The 22,793-nt window shown below is 46.1% G+C and overlaps 2 protein-coding genes across 5 annotated transcripts in view; one reads left to right on the top strand and one right to left on the bottom strand.

Annotated features, from left to right (window-relative positions):
• Positions 1-20,021, bottom strand: part of EMP1 (epithelial membrane protein 1) — a 31,235-nt gene extending 11,214 nt beyond the window's left edge. The window contains exons 1-2 of one of the 2 annotated variants that reach the window (XM_081928621.1): positions 19,857-20,021; positions 157-275 (exon numbers count right to left, since the gene is read on the bottom strand). In XM_081928621.1, coding sequence (XP_081784747.1) covers positions 157-234 — 78 coding nt within the window. In that variant the 5' untranslated portion in view covers positions 235-275; positions 19,857-20,021. Of the gene's footprint in view, positions 1-156; positions 279-19,856 lie in introns of both variants that reach the window. The other variant, XM_081928620.1, reaches the window with a different exon arrangement.
• GSG1 (germ cell associated 1) overlaps positions 1-22,793 on the top strand; it is a 108,056-nt gene that overhangs the window by 35,620 nt on the left and 49,643 nt on the right. The window contains exons 2-3 of one of the 3 annotated variants that reach the window (XM_081928597.1): positions 1,178-1,278; positions 20,188-20,281. The exons of 1 other annotated variant lie outside the window; for it this stretch is intronic. The gene's annotated coding sequence lies outside the window, so the exon portion shown is untranslated. The remainder of the gene's footprint in view (positions 1-1,177; positions 1,279-20,187; positions 20,282-22,793) is intronic. One more of the 3 variants, XM_081928598.1, reaches the window with a different exon arrangement.

Below are 22,793 nucleotides of genomic sequence, written 5' to 3'. Positions count from 1 at the left end.
TCTCTGGAGTTTGCCTCCAAATAATGGTCAACACCTTCAGCGTGAGAGTCTTTGATGCTTTTATTCCCTTATTCTGTGTCAGACTGGAGGAGATCAAAAGGCCCTGTCCAGGTTTCCCAAGGAACGGCCATTGGGGAAGTCTTGCTTGCTACTTACATTGGCAATGGTGGAGACAAAGAGCATGATGACCGTGGCAATGTGGACCACAAAAATACCAGCCAGTAGTACCAACATCTTGGCTCCTCACGGCAAGGGTCTCTCCAACGCAGAGAAGTCTACTGGGGAGAAAACAGACAGACAGCAGCATATGAAACCCAGTGCTGAATCAAAAGAACATTGTTTTTTAAAAAAATCACTGTGTATCTTCAAGAAATGAAAGGCACTTGTCTTAAACCCATGGCAGTGACAAAATCAACACCTTGGTTCTGCAAATGCGAGCAAATCCTCTTTTTAATTACCCTGAAATGCTTTTGAGGCACTGTAAGTACTGCAACTCGTTTTTCAGGAAATTAAAAGCTGGTTTGTGGAGAAATGAGGGATGTGTAGAAAATTAGATTGGATGTGTTTACAGCTTCAAAGAAAGTTTATAGGTATGAGAATTTTAAAAAGAAAAGATACACTTTTGAAATTACATGTTACCCCACCCTCCTTCTAAGGAGCTCAGGGTAGCTACATGGTGTTCTCCCCCCATTTTATTCTCACCACAAGATCCTGCTCCACCATGATCTCCTGGAACTTCATATCTCAGCTTTGTGCTCCAAGCAAAAGGGTAAATGCCAGAGTCAAGAAGGGAATTTTGCTTGTCACATCCCTCAAAACATCCTTAAGCACATCACATGTGTAGATGTTACGTGGAGATGCCAAGATTGGATCTCCCAACATAACTTTCTTATTCTAAGTGCATACAAGAGAAGAGGCAGTTTGGATCAGGGGTTATCCTGGCCCTAACACAATCTCATCACCACCCAACATTGCTACTTGCTATCAGCCATGGAGAGGAAAATATACAGGCACCCATATTGTGCCTGCATGTTTTCCCTTCTACAACCAATTAATTCAAGGGAGTGGCCTATCCTTGTATTACATCAGGACACCCAGTTATGGGCCTCCCGTGTTTCATCCAGTTTGTTCTACCATTTGGCTATGTGTTGTTTATTTGTTAATTTGTCTGTTTCAGATTTGTGTCTTGCCTTTCACACCAAATGGTGCTCCAAACAGCTCACAGAAACAAGATGCACTTCAAAATACATGATAACAAATGAAAAACATTCATAAAAGGTAGGTAAAGCACATCAGTTAAAGCAAAACTGATAAAAAAAACCAAGTTCAATTGCAACATATTTACAATGGCCATAAAAACCTATGAGTTCAAAGTCCCGAATGAATAAAAACATTTTTGCCTGCTGACAGGTCACCAGAGAAGGAATGATACGGGCCTCCCTTGGCATGATGTCACAGAACCTGGGAGCAGTAACCAAGAAGTCCCTCTCTTGAACTGCTCCTGAATATATTTCAGATGTTGGTGGGACAGAAAGAAAGACCTCTTCTGAAGATCTTAAAACCTGATCAGGCTTATATGGAAGAAAATTGCATTTCAAGTAACTCGATCCTAAGACTTATGGATTGCTTTATTGGTCATAGCTCACCCTCAGAATCATTATGGGAATCACATGCTCCCTATCACATGCTCTGGTCAATAGTCTGGCCATATCTCTGCAAAAGTCTCCTCGCCACTGCTGAATATGGACATCCAGGACCAAATCCAGACAAGCATCCAAATGGCAAACCTGAGACTTCAGGGGGGAGGTTGAGCTGGGCTGAATGCCTCCAAATACCAGTTCCAAGAGGTGATGTGGGATTCAGTAGATTGTGGTATAACAAGGGACTGGATTTGTCTGATAGTGGGCCTGCTAAACAGTTTCTTGAAAAACCTAAGACCATACAATCTTCTGGTATCTCAGTCCTCTGTCTGTAAAATGGAAATATTAAGAGTTTGCTATTCTGTAGCTATGCTGTGAGTAAAATGATATATGTCAGTCAGAGACTGCAGTGACATGCAGCAAGGGCATGGAATTTCTCCGGTGCAAAGCATCATTGAATATAGCAGGAACTTTGCAAGAGCACAGTCATGCTATGCCACTTTCCTGGAGGATTTCAGTAAAATGGACTCTGATAATGGCAGCAGCAGTGAGTCATAGGAAACATGAACATTGCCATGATCTGACACTGAGAGATGCGGGGGGAGGGACGTGTTGGATTAGGGTTTTCCTTCCTAATGAAGCAGCTGATTCATTGACAAGTTTCGTGCCTTCACCTAGTAACAACTTCCATTTTTGACTGCTAGCTTTTCTTGAATTGTATAACCAAGTGCCTGTTTATACAGTAGCTGCATTTTTGGACACCAAGTCCAATTCTCCCTCTTGCACAGTGAGTTGGGACAGTCCAGGAGAAGGATAGCCACTTGATTCTGTTGCTTTCATAAGCTGGCCCTAAGTTGCCAGGGTTGTGGCTGGCCTCCCCATCAGCTGTGTGCTAGACGGTTTTCAGGCCACACGCCATGGCATTTAGGAAGGCTTGTTGTTGGGAGGGAGGGATCAATGAGATTACTGTAGTGGTTCCTGCAGAAGAACAAGTCATGCTTTGAAACATGGGACCCACCCAATCCTTTCTAATACAGTGACCTTGCCTCAGTACATTTCTGAAGAAAGCCACCATTTATTTGCAATTAAGTTGGTTCATTTTCCCATTCTTTCCTGTCTCTGTAACAAGCTCTGATTAACCGAGGGATTTCTCAGTGGGGCCGACTATTTTTGTTTGGGGGAAAAACCTTTAATGTCTTCTTAGTCACTCATCGTTGCTGAGAAATAGAAGCAGCTGCTGAGCTTTTCTTGAGAAATCATTGATAGCCCTCTTCAGAATTCCGTTTTACTAAAGGACACCTAATTTGGTTCTCCTTGTGCCTCTTATACCTTAGCTAATTCTTTAGCCCTAAATATTCCCTCCACCTCACCCCAAAGAAGTAGGTCATACTGGTTTCTTTTCACCTGCATCACTCAAAGTGGCAACACTGATGTAAGACATCACATCAACAGGCAGAGGGTTGCCATATTAATTCCTATTATGTCCAGGGCCCTTGGGTACCCTTTGTGGGATCACTGCCACTGGAGCTCAAGCCACCTCCTATCAGGAGCAATTTCTGCATGCAATGCATTAGTGTCCTAAGAACATAAGAATAGCCCAGCTGAATCAGCCCAGAGGTCTATTTAGCTGACCATTCTGTTAACACAGTGGCCAACCGGATTCCCAACAGAAGCCCCAGACAGACACGCTCAGTCTAAGAAAAGGCTATCAGTATCTTCTATTTCACTGGAACCTGCTTGCCCACTCCAGATGTTAAGATCTCTCAACACCTCAGGGTACATTGTCCAAGTGCCACCATTAGGACAATGGTGATGCTTCCACACCAAGTCCCTTCACAACCTGTTAGTGAGTCTGCAAACAAAATTGAAGTAGATGGACCCATAGCCTTGCTTGCTATAAAGGCAGCTTCCTTCTGCAAATCACTCGGTGATCTGACAGTAGATGCTGATCTGCCCACCTCCTGGTCTAACTCATTGGTGAGATCCAAGCAAGGTTGTCTGCCAGCAGTGCAATCTGATGCATTTCTACTCTGAAGGAAGCAGTCCCATGATTCCAATGGGACTCATTCCTTGGTAAGTGTGTATAAGACTGCAGCCTACGTCAGTGCAGAGTTCTCAGGGTTTATAGGATTCATCCAGGGGCATGGTCCAGCAGCCAGTTATCAGGAAGAAATGCAGTGGGAGATTAGAAAGGGGGGAGTGGAGACAATATAATAGCACAGCTTCCCTGTAATGATGCATTCCACGGACGTCTTAACCACAGGGCTCTGCAGAGTCACATGTGTTACTCATTTATTCTACCTTCCCCTCTCCCTCCTCTCCATCTAATTGCAGTCTTGTGTGCGAGAGAGACAGCAGCTTTTTAAAATTATTGGGTCTTTCTTGGAACAAAATGGTACTGTTTCCCTCCATTTTTACCAGGCCTGTCAAACTTTACTAGCTCCTTACCACTTATCCCGCACCAGGATCAACAAATAGCCAGCACAAATGCTCAGAATTAACCAAATTAGTTGCACACAGGTCCGGGCAGGGAGGCATTTCTCCTCCTTTCGATTCTGTCTCAGAGCATTTCTTCCATGATCACAAGGAAGGTCCCGCTGAATCTGACCAAAGGCACAGCTAATCCAGCATTCTGTGCCTCACAGTGGACAGCCAGATTCCTACGAGATGCCTTGGGAAGCCTTTGAGCAAGACAGGAGCACAGCAGCGCTCTCCTTCTTCTGATTCCCAGCAATTTGTATTAAAAGATACTGGTTCTGACCCAGGAGCACACAGCCACCAGGATTAGCAGCCACTGGTAGCCTGATCTTCCATGCATTTGTCAAACTCCCTCTTAAAGCTGTCCAAGATGAAACATTTCCTGGTGTGCACAAGCCTCGCCCTTTCCTGCTGCCTCTTACCCCTCTAGGGCCTCATCCTTGTTTCCACTTTGCCTTTAGCTTTCCACTTCACTTTTATTCTCTCTGCAAGGAAGCCTTCCAGACAAAAACCTCTGCATTCCCTGCAAGGCTTTGCAATAAGAGGTGGACTTGTGGTTACTGTGAGAGAATCTTTCTCCCCATAAAATCTCACTACAGGGGCATCCTTGTATTGTCAGTCAGTCAGCCATAGCTAAGAGGGTCCCTCTGACCGCACACAGAGTCCTTGGGTGCTTCCAGACAGTGGCGTAGTGTGGGTTGTCAGCACCTGGGGCAAGGCAAGTAATTTGCGCCCCCTAACCCGTGGATTTGCACCCCCTAAACCCGTGGATTTGCACCCCCTAACCCTAACCCCCAGATGTTGCGCCCGGTGCGGCCGGCCCCGCCTGCACCCCCCACGCTACGCCACTGCTTCCAGAGGGGTGTTTTTCAATGGGATCAATGTGCCACATGCATGTGTGCTTTTGGAAGCATCCATGCAACATTGTTGTCATCAGCATTTCCTCCTCATTTAACCCAGATTTACCTTTCGCACGAGAAATCAGAAAAGTTTAAAAAAGCCACTTATTGCCCACAACTCTTTTGCAATATCTGAATGATCCATTTACAGTATTAAGCCCCCATAAGACTCCATGAGCACCCCTCGTCTCAGGCAATTTCATGGTTTGCTGCTGTTTGCTGGATATCCAGCATCACTTCTTATCTAGAAAGTATAGCGATATTCCACATGCGAAAGTGGTTTCTTCTTGGCAAGAAATTTCCTGATTTGCTTAATGGATGGATCTGCTGTTCTTCGACACCTACATTTAAATTATTCACACATCCACACCCAATTTGTGTTTGTTTACTTATAGTTGGTTGTTTCCTAATAAACAGCTTACCACACCAAAGTGCTTCTTTTCTGTTTTTGCCTGGAAATTCAAGGGTTTTGATGTCTTGACTGATTGCTGCTTTACCATGCTCAGGTAATCCGAATAGAGGATGAATCAGAGAGAGTGTAATGAGTTTTCTCTGAGTTGAAGGCTGCCTCTATCTGCTGCCTTCTAACAACTCTCAGCACCTTTAACAAACTACAGCTCCCAGGATTCTTTGGGAGAAGCCATCACTTTTTAAAGTGGCATGACACACACGTAAGCAGGACAGTGCTAACTGAAAGACAGATTTTGGGCATTTCATTTGTGTTGGGATGGTGTGAAGGGGGGGGGGGGAGAGAAGCCCTGGAAATGTCAGGACCAGATTCCAATCTGGTAAATGCTTGCTAAAGATCAACTGCACCTGCAGTGAGGTGGGAGGAAATATGCACACAACGCACCGCACATGCCTGCGATATTTTATTGTGGCCTCACCCTGCTGCAAGAAACAAACACTTTGCATGCCTCTGAGCAAACAAGAAGTCACCCTGACTCCTGCTGTTCTGTCAAGCAAGAAGATCAGCGTCTGTAGCTCCGGCCTGGAATGCAGAAAAGGTGAGGCCCCCCCTGTCACAATATTGCTTGGGACAATGAACTCATTCATGTTATGCAGGATGTCAGGCTAGAAGATTGCAGTCAAGGGTCAGAGGAGAACGCTTGCATTTAGATCCTCTATCAGATGAAGGGCTGCCGGAGAGGAATGCAGATTCGTACACTGGTTGACCAAACACATGTCCTTAAACCTCAATCACGGGAAAGGTACAAAGCTGCCTTATACCAAGGCGGACTTTTTGTCCATCTGACCCAGTACTGCCCACTCTGACAGGCAGCAGCTCTCTGAGGTCTCATTCAGGACTCTTTCCTATCTTCTACCTCTATTGTCAGAGGCCGAATGACTTTGAATACCAGTTGCTGGAAATTGTTGGGAGAGAGAGAGTTCTTGGACTCAGGTCCTGTTTGCAGGATCTTCCTATGAGCATCTGGTTGGCCACTGTGAGAACAGGATGCTGGGCTAGGTGATCCACTGGCCTGATCCAGCAGGGATGTTTTTATGTACTTAAAACCTCCTCATTCAGAAGTGTGGAGCCTGTGACTCTCCAGATGTGCGTAGACTACAACTCCCACCATCAAGCATCTTCAAGAATAGCAGTAGAGAAATATAGGAAATGTAAGTACAAGTTGGGTTAGAAAGACAGTCTAGGAAGTTTGGAGGTACTTCTCTCTATCTACCATCTCTCCATGCAAATCTGATCACCCTTAATGCAAGCTGAGTTGCATTCCCACAACTTCCAACTCCTGCAACTCCCCAGATGTAAGTGGACTGCAACTCCCATCTTTCCTGACCATTGACCATGCTGGCTGGGGCTGATGGAGACTGGAGTCCAACAAGATCTGTAGGGCTATGGGTTCCCGATCTCTGCCTTTTAACTAGAGATGCAAGGGACTGGGCCTGGGATTTTCTGCACGTGCTCTTTCCCCTCATACAGGATGCAGTTGCTGCCACCGCAGCTGCCACATCAATAGCGCTGTGGTGAAGGGAGACGACATGGGAGGGTGGAGGGACCTTCTTCAATTGTTTACTGGTTGGATCATCAACTACCCAGGGACAATCACAAGGGAGAGTGAGAGTGCAGTTGATGCGATGGTTCAAAGCAGTGAAAAGGCTTTTGACAGTGTGTGACGAAGTATGCAAGGAACTTTGAGTGGGGTAGTGAAAGGCCAGGGGAAGTCTTGCAGAGCTATGAATGTTCTTGGACATGGAGCCTTCATGGTGGAAGTTGCTTGGGTTGTGCTGAATTCCTATTAGACCAGGATTCTCAAATTTATTATACTGGGTCGTCCCAACTGAAGTGAATGGCAATCAGCTCACCAGGTGGTTCAGACCTTTCCCCCCAGCTTGTGATGATACAAAGGGTGGGAGAGGACAAAGCCACGGTGGCGCAAATCAAGTACATGTGAAAAGGATCTAGGAGTCTTGGTTGACCACATAAGCCAACAGTGTGACGCGGCAGCTAAAAAAAGCCAATGCAATTCTGGGCTGCATCAATAGGAGTATAGCATCTAGATCAAGGGAAGTATTCTGTATTCTGCTCTGGTCAGACCTCACCTGGAGTACTGTGTCCAGTTCTGGGCACCACAGTTCAAGAAGGACACTGAGAAACTGGAATGTGTCCAGAGGAGGGCAACCAAAATGGTCAAAGGCCTGGAAACGATGCCTTATGAGGAACGGCTAAGGGAGCTGGGCATGTTTAGCCTGGAGAAGAGGAGGTTAAGGGGTGATATGATAGCCATGTTCAAATATATAAAAGGATGTCACATAGAGGAGGGAGAAAGGTTGTTTCCTGCTGCTCCAGAGATGCGGACACGGAGCAATGGATCCAAACTACAAGAAAGAAGATTCTACCTAAACATTAGGAAGAACTTCCTGACAGTAAGAGCTGTTTGACAGTGGAATTTGCTGCCAAGGAGTGTGGTGGAGTCTCCTTCTTTGGAGGTCTTTAAGCAGAGGCTTGACAACCATATGTCAGGAGTGCTCTGATGGTGTTTCCTGCTTGTCAGGGGGTTGGACTCGATGGCCCTTGTGGTCTCTTCCAACTCTATGATTCTATGATTCTAAGTTTTCAAATCCCTTTGTCAGAGTCCCTAGTAGGGAAGCAAAGATGTTGCCCAAACAGAAGGTTTCCCATTAGCCTGCTGCCTTTACAACCAATGCAAATGGTGGAGTATGGAAGAATTTGTTGCATTGTGAGGGCGTGCAGCATGCTCAAGGATCTGTGGGCAGAAGGTGGATGTGGAGGCACAGTTCTCCCAAACTTGGCAGGGCTCCTGTGCTGCAAAATGTTTCTCAGTCGCCACTTCCCATATCTCACCTGTATAGTAACCAGCCATGCAGTCTCCTTCCTCCATCTCAGGCAACAGGACACCCACCCCTCTCATAATACACACACACACAGAGAAAGAAGCAGGAGAGAGGAGAGGGAAAAGGGGTGGGCAGAAGAAAAATGGAAGAAAAGGAATGACAGAAAGAGATAGAAGAGAAGAGATTGGTGGGAAGAGATGACCTTTCATCCTCATTTGCTTGCACAGTGGTTACACTTAGTCTTTATTCAAACATTTGTTCTGATTTGTTTGTGTGACCATTATGACAAGAATCGTTCATCCTGATTTGCTTGCAGAGTGCTTATATATGCCTCTCCGTTACTCATTTCCTCCTTCCCACATTTTTCAGTGCGTTTTTCCATCATCACTTTCCTGTCTGTTGTGACGGAGAGCTTGAATCCGCTTTAACAATGCAAACCTACATTTCTAGAGTGTGATCAAATCCTTTCCATAAAACAGGGACAGTTGGGAGGCTTCCAGAGACTAGGAGGGGGAGCCCATCCATTGAGTGGATGCTTGTGGAGGGAAGGGGGAGAGGGAGAGAAGGTCTGGTTGGGGGGGTTGACTTAGCTCAAGGCCTCTAGGTGTCTGTAATGCACAACCTAGAAGGAGAATAGGGGCAAGAGAGGTCCACATCCCAGAAGAAGGGTTTGGGAGTAGCTTTTCTCCTCTGGCAATGGGCTTCATTCCACCCCACCCAAAATTTGGAAGATGCACTAGTTTGAAAGTTAACTCCGATTCACAGGGTGAGTAATAGAGGTAATAGTGGCTTAAATCAAGCGCTGGGACATTTTGAAATTAAAGTGATGAATCAAAAGCGAGAGGACAATACATGGTGAGATTTGTGACATGCCAAGTACCGAGTGCCTCCCTCAATAAAGCATCTCATTCATCTCGCAATCAGCACAATTGCATCGAGGGTTCTTGGGTCATTTAAGCTCACACTGCCAACCATCTGCTAACAGAAGGAAGGAAAGAGGTGAGTGTCACTTCTGTCATTTTCTCCTCATATCTTGGGGAAAGGGCATTGTGAGCAGGGGCTTCAGTAACTCAGCGCACGAGCAGAGGGATTCTGACCTGCTTTTGCTGCTTTGTTCCAGGCGAAAGCATGTTACCATTGGTGGTGTGAGAAATAAAGAGGGAGGGTTGTAACCCAGAAGAAGAATACCTGCTTTGCATGCATAGAATCATAGATTTGTAGAGTTGGAAGGGACCCCGAGGATCATCTAATCCAACCCGCTACAATGCAGGAATATGCAGGTGTCCCATACAAGGATCGAACCAGCAACCTTGGCATTATCAGCACCATGATCTAACCAACTGAGCTAGTGCAGAATGTCCCAAGTTCAAGCCCTGGCATCTCCCGTTCAAAGATGATGGGAAAGATGTCTGTTTGCCTCAGGTACCCAAGAGCCACTTCTGCTCACAGAAGACCAGCCTTCTCCAACCTGGTGTGCTCTAGATACTTTGGACTACAACTCCCATGACTCTCAGTCAGCATGGGAATGGTGGGCAAATCAGCTGGCTGGACCTCTAAGTCTGCATCCTGCTAGAATGCAACTTTGTGTGGCAGGAAAGCATAGTCCAAGGCTTCCCAAATGTGGGTCTCCAGCTGTTTTGGGACCTCAACTCCCATCATCCTTTGCTACCAGGACCAGTGGTCAGGGATGATGGGAGTTGTAGTCCAAAAAACAGCTAGAGACCCAAGTCTGGGAAACCCTGAATAGTCACAGCCATCAAGCAGGAAGGAAATGAGTGTTATTGTTCCCCTCAATCAGAATGAGGATCTCATCACCCACTGACTCATTTGTTGGGGCGCAGTGATCGTCATTTGCAAACGGATGTGGAAATGTGAAGAATTGAACCTAAGGCTGGAAAACTGAGAAACGGAGGGAAGCCAATACTGTATTGCTCATCTCTGTTCAGAATGCTGTGGATTTTGAGGGTTCCCTGGGCTGGGATCTCAGCAGCCCATGTAACCCACTGCTAATCTGAAAATAGTGCTGGCAGAAAGTGGGAAAGGAACTACGCTGCATGATCACAGAGCTCCTTGCAGCTCTGTTTGACTAGGCTCTTGCTGAGATCTTTGTAAAGCTGCTGCTTGGAGCCATGAGGCTGCGCCCCATCAGTGGCGTGGGTTGTCATCACCCGAGGCAAGGCAAGTAATTTGCGCCCCCTAACCTGTGGATTTTAGCAGGGGCAGAGACCTGCGAGTGTGAGCGCCCCCCCATGTTGCGCCCGATGCGACCGGCCCCCCTGCACCCCCCACGCTACGCCACTGCGCCCCATTTTAAAATGCTTTAAAATAAATAAATGCATGTTTGTGATGCTGCTGCTGCTGCTGCTACTGGCTACATAAACCAAATAGTTCCAGTCCCATTACACTTGACCCTTCAAGCTGACCTGGCCAGTTGAGTCTTTCAACAAGACGATCCCCTGGGAGGGAGTCTGTTTGTACACCCTTAAGGGCTTTTTGATTTCTGAATAGGCCCTCTGTGTACACAACATGCAATAGCTTTGGGGGTTGGGTGGGTGCTAGCTGCCCCGGAATATGCAAACACACAGGGCAAACGGGTGGAGGGACTTAGCCAAACCGAACATGTGTCAGCTGGTTCTGGGGAGAGGTTTCCTCGAAGGGAAACCCCATAAAGCAAGGCAACAACCTCCCAAGGGGAGGAGTGGAAATCCCCATTGAGCAAGCCCCCTGCCTAACAGGACTGGGCCACGCCGTCTCTGAACAGCAGACTGGAGCAAGAGCTTTGCTCTCGCATGTGGCAGGGGGAGGAGTGGAAAACATGAGCTACGTCTCTCGCTTTCCCAGCTCGGGGGCTGTGATTCATTTGGAGAGTGGCTGAATCTCCGCTGCAGAGGCAAGGGCTGGGAAATCGCTTTTGCTGGAGGTGGTAGCCCTAGCCGTGTGAGAGGCTCTCGGCAGAAACTCCAAAGCTTTCTTGGCAGCAGGGAGGGGCAGAGGCAGCTGCCTGAGGCCTGGAAGGCAGCCAAGAGCAACCGCTGGCGGAAGATACTGTATCTATTTCTCTCTCTCTCTCTCTCTCTCTCTCTCTCTCTCTCTCTCTCTCTCTCTCTCTCTCTCCCCTCCCTCCCTCCCTCCCTCCCTCTTTGCACCCGCCCTGCCATGGCTCCAGTTGTGCGGGGAAAGAGGGAAGGGCAACAGAAGCACAGAGCAGGCGGGGCAGGAGCAGCAGCAATGAATGGATGCCACCCAGAGGTCTTTCCCCACTTTAAAAGCATGAAGTGTCTCCCCCACACTAACACCTTTATGTACCAGTTGCGTTTATGTGCCACTCACAAGGCATTAACAAAGGCTCTGTGTTGCAGGTTCGGGTTTTTTTTTTTTTTTTTTTTTGTTTAAATAGTCAATTGCATGCTTAGAAAGCTTCAAGAGCTCTTGAAACTTTCACAGTGCATTGACAGAGAAACTGTGAAATGTGTTTGCGTTGCGACAGGGACCGGGTGCTGAAGGGCAATGGGCCCCCACAGACTGGCCTAGGCCAAATGTTCAGGATAGGGCTGCACCTCATAGATGCTGCGCTCGAGCCCACACTTTGCAAGGAAGCATGAGAGGCCTATGCCCCTTTGGTGACATATCCATACATCCCTTCATGAAAAAGGCAGGTTGAAACACCTCCAGCCCAGAGAACAAAACCCTTTATAGGTTTGACTGATCTGGTTGGATCTCATTGATTTGGGGTTCTGGCAAGAAAAAAAGAAAGGGAAAGGCGGGGAAAAGTTGCAGAATGTCTGTCTCTAGATGAGGTGGGCACTGACCGTGGGTTGGTTCAGCCAACAAATCAAAACATATCTCTTTGCCTGAGCTTTCCCCCACTGTTAAAAACCACTCTGTGGCATTTCTGGCTTCTATAATTGATAGCAATGCTACTTAATTGACAGCGGCTTTTAAAATTGTAATTGCATTATATATTGATGTTTTTCATTGTTCTGCAAACTGCCCAGGAATTTCTTTAAAATGAAAGCTGTTGTGCAAATCATAGAACTGTAGAATCATAGATGGGTCAGAGATCGATTCCTTGAATGGTAGCGTTGGAAGGGACCACAAGGGTCATTGAGTCCAACCCGCTACAATGCAGGAATATTTTGCCCAACGTGGGGCTCGAACCCACGACTCGTGACTGAGCTATTCCTGGTGGCATGAATTAGAATCGTAAGAAGGAAAAAACATGGTGGGTTCAAGTCATAATTGAGAAATGCAGTCAATCTCTGGTAGTTTTAGGAAGGCTCATGGGAAACAGATCACCGTATTTTTCGCTCTATAAGACGCACCAGACAATAAGATGCACCTAGTTTTTGGAGGAGGAAAATAAGAAAAAAAAATATTCTGAATCCCAGAAGCCAGAACAGCAAGAGGGATCGCTGTGCAGTGAAACCAGCGATCCCTCTTGCTGTTCTGGCTTCTGGGATAGCTGCGCAGCCCACATTCACTCCATAAGACGCACACACATTTTCCCTTACTTTTTAGGAGAGAAAAAGTGAGTCTTATAGAGCAAAAAATACGGTATGTGATTTTTGGCTACTGGCCTGATTGAAGCATGCAAATACAGACACACACTCCACCTCTGACTTGACTGGGGCAGAGCAACAAAAACATGTATGTTTTCATAACAGATTTGATTCATTTTTCTCAGGCGGACCAGGAAAAGATTCATGAAAAAAAAGTCATAACATATGAGCAGATTTCCAAAGACTGCAATAAACTATTCTCCTGATTCATCAAAACTGCCACCTGGCTTCTGCTTAGAGTTGCCAATTTCTAAACCAGACTCCTGCAGTTTTACCTTTCAGATAGCCTTGCAAAGCTACTAGTCCTCAAAAACAGTTACTAGTCTGTCTTTTTTTAAATGTATACCAATATTTATGCCCAGCACAGTCAACAGCCTGAAATAAAAATAAAGCTAAGAATAATAATAATAACAATAATAATAATAATAATAATAATAATAATAATAATAATAATAATAATGTCTTGCATTGAATTTATTGATGCTGCCTGCAACCAAGCCTGCTTTAAGAGTGCCTTGATATGCAGTAATTAGCAGGTGAGAACATTTCTCCTCATGCCATGAAAACCTGATAATTGCTGAACATCCAGCAGCTGTCAAAGGCACAGCTGGAAATGCCAGTTGCAAAGTTGGAAATCCTCTGGCTGCTGTTTGCAAATCTCAACAGTGGCCTGAGAAATGCCCTAGCTTGACTTGTCCGTAGAGAGATGCCCTAGCTTGACTTTCCCCTGGGGTGTTTGGTTCAGCAACACAGGCAGAAGATCACAGCTCTGTAATTTTGAAAGCCAGGCTCAGGGCACGTGATTTCAAGGCAAAAGGTCTCAGGTTCCTGGCATCTCCAGGTAGGGCTGGAAACCATAGAAAGCTGCCTTATACTGAATCAGACCACTGGTTCCTCTAGCTCTGAATTGTCTACACAGACTGGCAGCAGCTCTCCGGGGTTTCAGGCAGTCCTTGCTTACAAAACGTTTCTTGACCAAGATCTAGGAAAAGCTTCTGCAAGTCCGTGTAAACCAGTGTTTCCCAAACTTGGGTCACTGGCTGTTTTTGGACTACAACTCCCATCATCCCTAGGTAGCAAGACCAGTGGTCAGGGATGACCCAAGTTTGGGAAACACTGGTGTAGACAATATTGCACTAGTAGGACCAATGGTCTGACTCTGTATAAGTCCGTTTCCTATTATCCTAATGCATCCAGGAGGATTGCCACCTTCTGGTTCCATTTCCAACTCAAGTTTTAAAATCCCCATTTTGATTGAAAAGATATATTGTAAAGATGGGACGGGTGGGAATGCGATTGCAAGAGGCGATTTACGAGTACAAGAGGTTGCTGGAGGATGCCCAGAGAGGTAGCTAATGCACACAAAGTAACCCTCAATATGTGCCTGCAACAGATATATCTAGTTTCAGAGCGGATGTACTGTAACTGCAAAAGTAGCCAGTTAAGCTTCTTCCACTCCTGTGACACTCTGTGTTCCTGGCTAGGGTCCTCCAGTTCTTTGCTCTTTGGTCTCCTTTCCCCTCGCTGCCACTTCATCTCCCTTCCCATAGGTTCTTGCTCCTTCTCCTTAGAAAGACCACAGCCCTGACACATCACACCCATGGACATTGGATGCCAGCATTTTGCCTTTTAGCACTTCTCAGACTCTGACCTGACTCTGTAAGATGGAAAAAATGTGCCTGCACTCTGCTCTCTTTTATCACGGGGTGTGTCAGTCCAGCCAGCCCATGTGCTCACCACAGAGGACTCCCAAGAGTAATAAAGAGGTCTTGAAGGGGGGGAAATAGGGTGTGTCCGGCTGGAACTATGAGTCCACATTCTCCCGTTTTTGATTTAAAAGAAAAGCCCACGCAAGCTTAGGGGGCAGACAGATCAGTCTTTTGCTGTATCACATGTGTTCATTCTGCTCTGTGTCCACATTAACCCATGAATTTCTTCTTTTCAAATACCACATACGAAAATGTATCCGTTTCATATTTAAACGCATATTTTGAAATGTTTGAAACACCTGTTTTAGAGCATTGTAAACCCCATTTAAATACACATTTGTATTGCAATGTACAATAAGCCTCTTACCCTAAATTACATTTTCCTTTCACATACCTTAGTACACTTTTTTTTTTAGCCACAGATTTCATTACACAATTTGGAGATCCATATGTTAGGCTGGTCAGTTTGCATAAAAATACAGATCCATCCTGATGCAAATGTTTTTAGTCAATTAAAAAATGCCCCTCCCAAACAGCCCTTATCCGATGGTGATCCTTCCCCCTCACAACAAAGGGTGTGGCCATGGCTGAAGCTATTTTGATTTGCTGGAAATCTCTCTCCTTCCCTCACTGCCAACTAGGAAAACTAAACCAAAGTTAAAGATGCTTTTGCTGTTTTCTTGAAGGTAATAGGATGACCTGGGCTACAGACATTTGCACACACACACACACAAATGGATTCAGAGGTACCTGTCTTGATGTCACATAAGACATGGGCAGATTTGCAATCTGAGAAAACTTTCATGGGCACAACACCTACCCCCAGAACCAAGCACACGCTGTAGCTTAGCCTGTTGGCTGCAATCGAGTGCTAAAGCTGTAACAGTCCTACCTGAAACACCTGAGAGCTGCATGGCAGTGGTGGGCAAGGAAAGAGACAAAAGTGGGCAGGGCAACCAATGTAAATGTCACCTAGCAGGCTAGTTCCACACATTCTCAGACAACGCACGCTGTCTTCCATCAGGGAAACGAGGCATTTTCAGAGCTCAAGGATGTATTCCAGACAGACATTATACAGAACATTTCAAGTAGGCTTTGGAAGGCTGCGTCTCTTACAGAAGGGTTGTGATCCTGCATTCACTTGTTTCCAGGAAGAGTCAAGGGAGTACAATGCTAATGGCTTGAGCCTGCTGTGCGTTGGTGGAGTGCTCAGATGTGGAGTTCAAGTACCTTCTCCTTATCCATAGTACAGTTCGAGGAAGTCATATTTCTGCTGTGCCTTGCTCTGAATCAGTTGCACCAAGTTTTGTACTCATTGAATCTCCTCTCAAGACACCAAGAAAGAAGGCTTTCGTGTCTTTCAAAGGCATAGCCTCTGCCCCGCTTCATAAAGTGCAGTCAAGTTAAAGAGCCAAATACGAACCTAGATCTACACTTGTGCTCTTGTATTTCTTCTTCCTCTTTATCCTACCCCTCTGGGCATCATGCAGCCCAAGGTGACATATATGGGGGTTGCCAAGTGGTCCAGGCACTGACCAGACCTAAACCTGCTTTGCTTCAGCGAGGTGGTGGCCTCACATGCCTTCAGGCCATACCCCGGCACTCCAAGGCTGGTGATAAGATTTTATCCCATCCTACTTTTGAAATGCCAGGAACAGAAACATAAATTATGGATTTCTTTTTAGAAATAAACTGCGTGGAACGAGTACAGAGAACCTATAAAAAAAGGTTTATTTGTTTAAAAATTATATTCCATGTTTACATTTAAATGTTTCAGAGAATCAATTAAAATGTCACTAAAACAAATACCAGCCTTCAATATTAAAATAAAGCAGCATTAATATTGAAATAAAGTAAAAAGAGAAACTATAAAATAGTTAGAATCATATTCCCCCCCTTTATTTATTCATTTACCAGCCAGGGGGAAAGCCTGGGCAATTTTTCTTTTAAGTTCTTGATCTAGTAGTGCCTGTAACTTATCATCCTAGATGCCAGACAAGCAACCCTGGGGAGTGCATTCCAGCATTGAGGGGCCACCACAGAGAAGGCCTTTTCCAGAACTGTCACTTGCCTTTGGCAGTAGGTTCCACACTGGTGAAGATCTTAACAAGCACATAAGCTAATGAGGAAGGTTTAGACTGCCAGTTAGCTGAGGACTGATGCCTTATGTTAATTGCTTGTGGGATCTGGTTGACTAATAATGATAGTTGTAATTTCATATCAGTGGCTATTGGCCACGAGCAATAAGTGGAACCTCCATGTTCAGATGCAGTATCTCTGCAAAATGAATACCAGATGCTGGAAAGAGACAACATTGACAAAACCCTTGTCTTCCTGTGCTGCTTATGGGCTTCCCAGAGGTATCTCAGACTATCCACTGGTGGGAACCAGATGCTGGAATAGATGGACCTTTGATCTGATCCAACAGGGCTGTGGCTAAGTGGCAGGCAAGGCAGCAGATTTGGCGGGTCCCTCTCCCTGCCATGTGAGGTTCCTTGAGCAAGCACCATCTTCTCTTCCCCTCCTACACACCACAGGCTGAGTCACCTGAAACATTCCAGAATGCCCAACCACAGCTTTCATGGCCACACAAAGCCCTCCATCACATGGCATTGCACGTGCAGTACACCGCCCAAAATCATGGGCACACTGCACATGATGCATGTGCAACATGATCCAACTGGGGGAGGATTTCCCGGCTTGTGAGAGAATCTCTCCTGTTCTTGAAGTCCATCTAGCACTGATCAAGCCTTGCTTTAAACATATGGAGTAAGGTGGGATGGGGGAAAGAAAGCTCTGAAACATTTGCCCCACTTACAGTGGTACCTCGCTTCAGGTTACAGATTCCGCTAACCCAGACATAGTACCTCAGGTTAAGAACTTTGCTTCAGGATGAGAACAGAAATCATGCTCCAGTGGCGTGGCAGCAGCAGGAGGCTCCATTAGCTAAAGTGGTGCTTCAGGTTAAGAACAGTTTCAGGTTAAGAATGGACCTCCAGAACAAATTAAGTACTTAACCCGAGGTACCACTGTATTTGTCTATGAGCCTTCCCAACTTTGACTCCATCAGCCTTCTTTGGCCCATGGTGGAAGTTCCCTACCCTTCCAACGGAGTTAAAAAGCAAAGGTGTGGTTTTTCTCCACACATGAGCCCAGAAGGGCCTTTTGCATCATCCACACCTGCTAATGCAAACATAAAACCAGCACCAGCTATCATTCACACATATATTTGTTCTTAATAGCACAAACGTGCGCAAGAGAAGATCAAAGGCATCATGCACAAAGAAAAGCATTCTATTTGGAATGCAACCCACAGGACGCGATGCACCTCTAGGTCTTCAAAGCAGAAGTCATAATTCTTACTTGGTGGGCATGCCTTAGCTAGCACAACATGGCTGATCCCGAGCATTAGTGAAATATTCATGCTATAGGCTAAGCATATGCCAAGGATATTGTGGACCATTATCATGAAAGTCTAAATAACTGCCCATTTAATTAGGGGGTTCTGCTGTGCTGTGTTATCTGGAAGCAATCTACGTTTAAGCATGAGCTTAATGGGCCTTGCCCATTCCACCTCTTGGGCATTTATATTTTTTTTGCTATCAGCATTGGATGAATCTGGAGGCAAAGTTTGGATCATTCCAGGTACTTGGATGGAACTGCTGGAGGGAATACTTAACAGGGCCAGCTTGGTTTGTACTAGGGGCAAACTGAGTCATCTCTTCCTCCAAATGGAGTTTTGTTCCCTTTATTGTCTGTGCGAGGAGAGAGAACCCTCCCCTCCCTGGAAACATGTTGAAATGGGCCACACCTAGGGAAAGCTGCATTCCTTCAGGCAGTGTGCAAGTCAATTCAAACAAAATCTTTCCTCCACCACCACTTCTGTTACATATATATAATCTTTCATTAAAAAATAAATAAAGATCTATAACGCTGCTATATAACCAGAGGCCTTTTTGACAGGTGAGTATAAAGTTGCAGCCCTATGCATATTTACCTAAGTAAGACCAAATGGCCATGGTGAGACCTACTTCTGAGCAGATGGAGGTGGGGAACTGTAATATAATCCTTGAAATGTTTTCTTGTTTGATCCACTACTGGAATGCAACAAAGATCCCTCTATTTGAAGGTCTACAAGTGCTGAACTGCCTTGGGTGCAAAGCATTTAATAACATTTGCCAGTTAAATATGCTATCACTCTGCACAGGTGATACTTGGCAGGAGCACCAAGAGGCATGTAGAAATTGCTCGTGACAACGATGCCATCTGCGTTGCAAAACACTGCGCGTGCGTGGCACAATCTGCATTCAAACAATGCACTTGTTGTGCCCATTAGCCAATTCACTCTTTCAGTCCAATCAATGGAATATAAGTTTCTTAAGGGATGGCCCTTAAAGGATTTCCTTCCCCAGAGGAATTTCTGGGGAAAGGAAGCCACGCTAAGCTATGTGTTCCAGTTCCACACCCAGCCCAATAGTTTACAACCTGTTAAGACACTCCAATCTGTGTAGATCCACCCCACTTCAAATAACCGCCCCCACTTTAAAAACCATTGTTACTTTTCCAACTGAAAGGGCGTATTCAACATCATTCTTGCTAGCTGGGAATCTTCCCAGCTCAAGTTAAATCCTTCTAACTATGAGGGCTCAGGAGGGGACCCAAGTCTCACAGACCAGACCTGCCAATGCAATAGAAGAAGACTCACTCTACACAGTGCAGGGACAATATATTGAGCAGAGTCATTTACTCTGAAACAAACGGGTTGTGCTGCAACTCACAACCTGTTTCTTCAGAGTAACTGAATTGTGGTCATCCTTGTGGCAAGTGCCGGCCCTTCCTTCAGTTGACTTTTCTTCAGATTTTGACTTTCACCTGCCCGCAAGGTTTGCAAATGCATGCGTGTCACAATATAGGAATGTAGCAATTCCCCTCTCTGCAACAGCCACCCATTAGGCACTTCATTCCACTTCCCTCTTCTAAGTGAACCCCCATATTCTAATTGTTGCAAGGAATTCAGCCTGCGTCCAGTGTCTGGGACGCCAGCAAGAAATGTTGCTGGAGAGGGATCTTCCAAATGAATTAAAAAGCAACAGGGTGAGTGCATTAAAATCAAGGACAGCCTGCCCCCCTCTCCAAACTCTCTGAAACTTTGCGAGCCCGAAAGTGGAGGAGAGGGAAAAAAGGCAGGTGCTAGCTCCAAGCAAGACAAAATTGCACAGCCACAAGGCACAGTCAGCTTCTGTTGGGAAGCATCCTTACCTTAGAGAAAGAGGTCTTTTGCAGAAGGAGCTGTGATCTTGAACTCCGGCTGCCTTGAAACTCAGAGCTGCAGTGAAGGGAGTGCTCTGGCTGGCGAGGGTTATAAGTTTCCCCTGCTGGTGTGCTGGGATGGGTGGTGTCTTTTCGACTGTGCTTTAGAAGAGTTTCTATGAATCAGTCTGGCTTTCATGAAAAAAAAATTATTTATTTTTTAATATACTACGCCCTGCTTGCTTGGCAGTGAGCCAGAAGTTTCTGGGCGGGGACCCAGCTATTGCAAAGCCTCTCTCTCTCCCTCCCTCCCTCTCTCTTTTATGGCTTGATGCAACAGGAGCAGCAGCAAGAGGAGGGGGACCCCAGCCTACGCTACAGAAAGGAGTGACTACAAGCCTGGTGAGTCACCAGAGAGAAGACACCCTGGCCAGGTCTGTTTAGTAAATCTTGAGTAATGGTTGCCAACCATAAAAAAACATAGTTACAGATGTGGTAACAATGCAAAGGGGATACATCCAGTATAAACAAACAGGGCAACAGCTGCCTGGGTACATTGGGTGGCGATGTCCTCGTGAGTCACTAAGCTGACGCCACCCTCCTTGGCCACAATGCCGGGAACGTCGCCTGTTCAAGGAAAGAAGTACAAGGGGACAGATGCACTTTGACTCCTTGGAATGCCAAGCTGTCCAACGCTGCAGGGTGTGTCCATCGTGGCGTTCTCCTGAAGGCACTCCCACAAGCAGAGGACTGGTTTCTGTGGCCTGGATGTCTCTATGTGGAGTGCCTATTCCGTGCCACCTGCAGCACAATGCTAATTCCTTGCTGCCTTCAGGTTTGGGGGTTTGAGCAAGGTGCCCCCAGCGATTCCACTCTCCACTCTGAGCGGACTCACCTCACCTTCTCACAGCTTCCCTGCCCTCTCCCACTGGGCCCAAGATGCAGAACTGCCCAGAGGGACAGCACAAGGCAAGAGGAGTGGGGCGCTTCACCCCTTTGCTCTTGTCACAGCTGGCAGGCTCAGAGAGGGCAAGCAAACTGGCCGTGAGAGTGAGGAGGAGGCCCAGGAGTCTCCAGGGGTTAGCAGTTGGGACCTTGGAGGTGTGCACCAGGGAAGGTAATGCTGTCCCTGCTGCCAGTCTACTGCACCAGGGGGTGTGGCATCTCAGACCCTGGGGTCAGAGCAGGGGTCAGCAAACTTTTTCTGCAGGGGGCCAGTCCACTGTCCCTCAGACCTTGTGGGGGGCGGAATATATTTTGGAAAAATATTGAATGAATTCCTATGCCCCACAAATAACCCAATGATGCATTTTAAATAAAAGGACACATTCTACTCGTGTAAAAACATGCTAATTCCAGGACTGTCCGCGGGCCAGATTTAGAAGGCAATTGGGCCAGATCCAGCCCCCGGGCTTTAGTTTGTCTACGCATGGGTCAGAGGGTAGTCCTCCAGGCCTCTAGATCTGGCCTTTGGGACTCTCCCAACATTGCAGTCCTCACAGGCACACTGCTTTCTTGCAGGCCACGCCCCTCACCAGTCCTGCTTCGAAACACGCTTGAGTGTTTTGGCTTGGCTGGAAAGGTGTCCTTGAAGACTCTTGCTTTTCAGGATGCAGGACAGAGACAGATGCATGAGAGAGCATAGAAATTAGCCCACGGGACAAAACGCATGCTGCACAAGATTTCTGCATCTCTTTATTTTGTCTTGTTTTTAAACCTATCCTAGTTTTTTGGTACTGTTTTATTTTTTAAAAAATGTATTTATGATATGTTTGCAAATCATCGTGAGATGCATGCGAAAGGCGAGTCGTCGATTACTTAAATAAATAAATAATGACACAAACTTGCATCTCTCGCCCCTCCCATCTTTGCCTCTGGCATGCAAATCTCTCAGAAGCTGGCCCAGAAGGAAATGTTCCCCACCCCACCCCCCAAACCTGATACATGGTATTTAACACTATACTATGCACTGAATGTGCCTCAGTAGCAATACTTGTTTTTTCCTGGAAGCATTTCTTCTGCTTCTTGTTCTAGCCCACTGTGCTGGTCCACCAGAAGTCCCTTTTAGGATGCTGGAACACGTGTTGAGATTGGCGTGTGGTCATGTGAGAAGAAATTATTGATGTACAGTAGCTTTAGCCCTTCTCAGAAGAACATCCATAAATTCTTCCCTGGTGTTCCTTTGCTGTGAGGGAGAATTATCGCGGCTGCCTTGGGTTGCTGTGTGGTTGTGAACGGGAGGAGAAGGAGGTTGGTGAGGATGAACGAGCAGACAAACTTGACCAGGAAACTGTTTGTCAAGATACAATCCACACTTTGAAAGGGAGAATATGACATTTTGTAGGACAAAGGCAAGGGGACAAGCCTTAAATCTCAGAGATTCTCCCTTAAAGGGGAAGAATGTGCAAGTTTGATTAAGTGGAGACTAAAAACAACAAAGGCTAACAAATTTATTAGCGCATAAACTTTCTTTGGCCGCAGGCCACTGGTGGATTCACAAAGCATTATATTGAGTTGCAGGTGTATATAGGCATGGCTGGAGGGGGTGGCTACTATAAATAATGAGATCAGAAAGAAATTACGGGTGAAAAAGGACAGGCAGCTGCTCTTGATAACAAAGACATCCAGGCATTGATAACCCAATTAACAACAACCACATCCTTTATCCCAAATTCAAATCGTAGAACTTGAGGGTCACCTAGTTAAACTCCCTGCAATGCAGGAATCTTGCCCTGGGTGGGCTTGAACCACCAACCTTCTGGTAAAGAGCAAAACACGCTGGTCCATTGCACCACCTGAGAGCACTGAACCTCATGGTGAATTGTAATTCAGTTCCTTCACATTGACCCTGGAAAAGCTCCTGGGTCTGGTTTACTCCTTGGATGGGGTGCAGGTGCAATCCTGCACAAAGTATTATATTGGCTTCTCCTGAAACCCAGTTTCATA

Source organism: Podarcis melisellensis, assembly GCF_964234715.1.
Source record: "Podarcis melisellensis genome assembly, chromosome: 10".
NCBI classification, from domain to species: domain Eukaryota; kingdom Metazoa; phylum Chordata; class Lepidosauria; order Squamata; family Lacertidae; genus Podarcis; species Podarcis melisellensis.
The sequence above is the reverse complement of the archived record's forward strand: the minus strand, read 5'-3'. Positions and strand labels throughout refer to the sequence as shown.